The sequence below is a fragment of the Vombatus ursinus genome, unplaced genomic scaffold, assembly GCF_900497805.2.
Source record: "Vombatus ursinus unplaced genomic scaffold, bare-nosed wombat genome assembly UNPS02014785.1, whole genome shotgun sequence".
In the NCBI taxonomy this organism is placed as follows: Eukaryota; Metazoa; Chordata; class Mammalia; order Diprotodontia; family Vombatidae; genus Vombatus; species Vombatus ursinus.
The window spans coordinates 8,052,160-8,057,372 of record NW_020954563.1 but is presented as its reverse complement, the minus strand read 5'-3'; the positions used below and the strand labels follow the sequence as shown (position 1 = coordinate 8,057,372).

The following is a 5,213-nucleotide window of genomic DNA, read 5'->3' as shown; positions in this document are numbered from 1 at the left end:
AAGAGAGCAAGGAGTAGTTTATCTGTCAGGTCTATGGAGAATGGAAGAATTTATGCCCAAACAAGAGATAGAGAACATTATGAAATGTAAAATGGATAATTTTGATTACATTAAATTGAAAAGTTTTTGTACAAACAAAGCCAATGCAACCAAGATTAGAGGGAAACAGTATCTCTGATAAAGTCTTCATTTCCAAAATACATAGAGAATTGAGGCAGGGTTTGAACTCAGCTTTTCCTGATGTCTTCTAGCCCACCTTCTAACACTCCTGATTACAATATTTAGCTACTTTTTATAAAATAAAAGTTTAGTCATCATCAGTCAGCTAATCAGCAAACATTTATTAAGCACGTACTATGGTGCAGGCTCAGGAATTAAGTGCAAGGGATACAGAGACAAAAGCAGTAATGAATGAGACAACCCTATGTATGTAGGTACTGGAAGATCCCCATGTGGTGGAGGAATGGCAGCCTTAACGGGGGCAAGCACTGAGCAACTGGGGGCCTGAGCAAAGGCCTCCTGTAGAAGGTGGCGTTTAAGCTCAGTCCTGAAGGAAGCCAGGGATTCTTCAGAGGCAGAGGAGGGAGAACGTCCCAAGCATGAGGGAAAGCCAGTGCAAAGATGGAGGTGGGAGATGGAGGAAAACGAATAGGCCAGCATGGCTAGAGTTTGTAGAGGAGCGTATTACATAAGAAGGATGGGGAAGATTGGAAAGGACCGGGTCGTGAAGAACTCTCAAAATATTTTTGTGAAAAGCTTTAAATTCCAAACAGGAATTTATACTTGATCCTAGGAGTAATAGGGAGCCAGCTGCTGGAATTACTGAGTTTGGGAGTGGTGGTGGTGTGGTCACATCAGTCAGTCAATTAATAAACATTTATCAAATGCCTGCTGAGTGTCAGGCACTGTACTAAGCTCTGGGAGTCCAAAAAGAGGCAAAAGACAGTCCCTACCCTCAAGGAGGGGCAGCTAGGTGGTACAGGGCTAGAGTGCTGGGCCTGGAGTCAGGAAGACCTAAATTCAAATGCAGCTTCAGACACTTAGCTGTGTGACCCAGCACAAGTCACTTCACCCTGTTTGCCTCAGTTTGGTCATCTGTAAAATGAGCTGGAGAAGGAAATGGTAAAACGTTCCAGTATCTCTGCCAAGAAAATCCCCAAATGGGGTCACGAAGAGTCAGACACGATGGAAAAAACAATTGAACGACACCCTGAAAGAGCTTGTATACTGTACAGAGTGTGAATAGGAAATATTTAAAAGAGGGGAAGCACTGAACTTAAGAGGAATTAGGGAAGACTTCCTGTGAAAGGTGGGATTTTAGTTGGGACTTAAAGCCACAGAGGTCAGTTGTCAGAGCAGAAGAGGGAGGAGTTCCAGACATCAGGGGGACAGCCTGAGAAAGTGCCCAGAACTGAGAGACGGAGTGTCTTGTTTGTGGAAGGCCACTTGGGTAATTTTATGGGGGAGTGTTAGAGCAGGAAGAACAATTAAGAGGTAGTCGTCCAGGTGAGAGGAGATGAAGGCCTGAACCAGACCATGGCCCTCAGAGTGGAGAGAAGGGGTTGTGTTGGAGAGATGTGAAGCTGGAAACTGCTTCTAAGGTCCTACCGAGCTCTAAATTCATGAAGCTCCTTTCCATTCCCTGCTGAGCTAGACATTCTAGAATATGGGGATATTTTGGTCCTGTCCTTAAATTTCCTGTTGCTCTTGGTACATCAAAGATTATAGTCTAGCCAGGCTAGAGATCTCCTGCTATTCCACTGGGCCTGTGGTTGAGGGTTTGAATAGAACACAGGAAATTGCAAAAGAATCGTTTTAGGCATTGAACCTCGTCCATTCAAACACAGTTTATACATTTGAGAGTTGAGAAGGAACGGAAGGGCCTTTTTAGAAGAGCATGATGTCATCTTGATGTATTTAGGAGCATTGGGCTAACTTGCTGCCTGGTATCTGCATCTGCCACCTGAAATCTTGGCCTGCTATGCCCAGGCAGCCTCCGAGAGTGTCCAGGTGGTGCCAGGTGGGCTGGAACGAGGCAGCTGTAGAGCAAGTCTGTCTGTGTTTGTGCCGGCGGCTACATGATGAAATTTCTGCTTAATTTTCTGTCCAGCCAACAAGCTTCTTGTCCAGCTCCCTCAATCTGACCTCTTCAAGCAGCAAAGATGACAGTAGTTTGCTCAACCGAGGGTTTCTACAGGCAAAGCAGGAGAAGGCTTCTTTCCCGAAGACACCGAGCCATTTCCAAGGCCCTGCCCCGGTGAGTCATGATGTGGCTTTTACTGAGATGTAATGAGTGGTCAGAGACAAGAGCCAGCCCAGAGCCCTCAGGGGACTGGTTGTTGTTTCTGCTTCTTAGGGATGTAGTGCATGGAGGGCTCAGGCAGCCTGAAATAATGAACCACCTTCAGACTCTCTCCTCCAGGAGGAGTAGGTACTCCTGCCTTTGGGGGTTCATGAAGGGATTGGAAGATGAACCAGAAGGAGCATGCTGTGACTTGGCTAATTCTTGCCTAGCCAGGGCTTTGTTCACCTGTTAGGAGAGCATAGAGGGAGAGAACCTTGAACCTTAAAAGCCTTTTTATTTCACTTGTCGTGTTGCTTGTCTGTTGCTAGACAAAAGCCACCCTTCTGGAAGGTTTTGCTTAGGTTCCTTATGGCTCCTCTGTTCAGTGTATGAGCCTTCTAGTGAGTCTGTCTGAGAATGTAATTCATGGTGGTGTCTGAGGGTCAACAGCCGGGCCAGTCACTACCATGTCTTCCTTCCTCTCCCTTCCCCTGGGTGGGGGAAGAGTGTCTGCTCTCAGGCAGTGGCCTGAACTGTCATAGTTCTGATTATTGAGTTCAGATTTTTGTTCTAAAAATGAGGGTGGGGAGGGGAATCTATGATGAATCCAAAGGGTATGGGGATTTGATATTGAGGGACCTGGGTTCAAATGCTGACGTTGCTACTCAGTAGCTTTGTGACCATGGGCAAGTCACTTACCTCCATAGGCCTCAGTTTCCTCATGGAGGGGATTGAACTTGAAGGCTTTTGAGCTCTTTTCCATCTTTCAGTCTATGATCCTATGAAATTGAAGTGTGAATTCCTCTAAGGTCATAGAGCTAGTGATTGGTTGAGCCAGGATTAGGACCCTGGTATTTTATACATATTGTCTATTATCTTCTGAAGATTTCCACTTCATTGCTTCCTTTCAATGGGCAGGGAGGAGAGCTATCTGTATGCCTGCTGGTAGGAGAAGTAGTATTGATTACAACTCTCATTTATTTTTATTAGATTTTAAGGTTTTCAACTTTTTTTTTCCTGGCAACCATCCTTTGAGGGTGGGTGGTACAAATTGCCCATTTGACACTTGAAGAAACTGAGTCTGAGAAAGGAGAAGTCAGTCATTCACCTGGTGTTAGAGCTGTGGCTCACATCCAGGTCTGTCTTTCCATTATATTGTGCTGCCCCTGATTCACCTTCTGTGGGAGCAAAGGTCAGCTCATGAGTAGGACAAGACAGTATAATAAAGTTGATGCTGTTACACCTTAAGTTAATCTATTTAATGCATTACTAATCAAACTACTACCAAAGGATTAATTTATGGAGCTAGAAAAATGATTAAAAGTTCAAATGAGGAAACTGAAGCCTGGAGAAGCTGAGCATCTTGCCTGTAGTCATCAACATAGCAAATGGCAAAGCCAGGGTTTTGCGTTGCATCATTTTGCTCCAAGACTCCTGCTGCATCCCAGCAAGGCAACAAACAGAAGAATTTCCTGTATCCCACATGATGTTTCTAGGACTAATTTATTCAAGCATCTATGATCGGTGCTTATTGTTTGCATCTGAGTCTTTTGCAGCAGACCTAAGGCTCTCATTTTCTCCAGTGATCCCCTGAGTTGGGGACTTTGGGGTTGGAGACAGCAAACATTTATTTATTTAGTGCTAACAGTATGTTAGGCACTGCACTAGGCACTGGGGATACAAATATGGGGAGTAAACCATCCCTCCTTCAAAAAGCTTATATTCTGATGGGGGTGGGGCTAGGGAGACAGCATAATATAAATCGGAAGGTAGAAGATAAACACAGAATAGAGGGAAAGTAACCTTAAAGGGGATGGCATTAGAAGTTGAGGTCGACGGGGGACCACAAATGCCTTCTAGAAGAGGTTAATTTGATTCTGGATATTAACAAACCCTTTTTCCTCCTTCCCAGATGTCCAGTGCTTGGAAAGTCGTGGCTTGTGGTGGAACCAGAGACCAACTTTTTATGCAGGAAAAGGCCCGACAGATCTTGGGTACCCTAAAGCAGAGCCACACTTCTCGGACACTAATTTTGTCATGAAAAATACAGAATTTTGACGTTGTAGTTTTTTTTTCCTTTTCTGACTTTTCTTAGGGGCATAAAAATGTGTTCCCTGGCTCAGGTGGCTCCTAAGCAGGATATGAGTTTGAAATTTTATTTTTCCAAAATAACTTATTCAAAAAAAGTTTCAAGGGGCTTAATTGGAATTTGTGGTGCAAGAGAGAAGTCTGCCTCTACATTCCTTCTGTGGATTCACGTGGTGCCTGCATAGAGAGAACTGTGATTTTGGATCTGTCCTCAGGGGAGGATGAACACTGGACTCTTTCCTTGCTTCTGCAGGATCTCTGCCCTAGGTCTGGGAACTTCCCCTTAACCGGGGTGGGAAATTACCAGGTGCTTTCAAGAATCCTTGAGACTCAGTGTCTTCCTGCCTTGTTAATACCAGGAAAGTTGGGTTTTTCCCTAGTTGGCGTGTTTTCAGCATGATCTTGCTCTCCTTTTGAAGACCCTAAAAAGGAGGATCTTCCGGGAGTTCCTGTTGAACTTGGACTCCAGTTCAGCCGAGACAAGGTGGTGTCCAAGGGGCCGTAGAGAGTGGTATTCATTGTCTCTCAGGTGGTCCTTTTCCCCTCTTTCCATTTTGTTGCATTTAATATTATTATTAATTATTAATTTTTTAAAAATAAAAGCTCCCTGCAGCTTCAGTCTTCCTTGTCTTCTAAAGGCTTCCTTCCTCAGTCTCCCCATCTTCCTTTGTATGTCTGTCTCCCTCTCTCCTCCTCTCTCTTCTCTCTTCTCTTTCCCATTCTCCCCCCTTTCACCCTGCCTTTCTCTGTCTCCCTCTCTCTCCTTGGCTTCATTGTTTCTATCAGTGGTAGTCATTCTCTCCCAGGCTTGATAACTGTGGTGGTGTAACCTTCTCGACTT

General features: G+C 44.7%; 1 protein-coding gene across 2 annotated transcripts in view; it reads left to right on the top strand.

The window, feature by feature from the left end:
- Positions 1–4,994, top strand: part of MYBL2 (MYB proto-oncogene like 2) — a 47,245-nt gene extending 42,251 nt beyond the window's left edge. The window contains exons 14-15 of one of the 2 annotated variants that reach the window (XM_027867020.1): positions 2,111–2,257; positions 4,197–4,994. In XM_027867020.1, coding sequence (XP_027722821.1) covers positions 2,111–2,257; positions 4,197–4,325 — 276 coding nt within the window. In that variant the 3' untranslated portion in view covers positions 4,326–4,994. The remainder of the gene's footprint in view (positions 1–2,110; positions 2,258–4,196) is intronic. The other variant, XM_027867019.1, reaches the window with a different exon arrangement.
- The last annotated feature ends 219 nt before the right edge of the window (positions 4,995–5,213 follow it).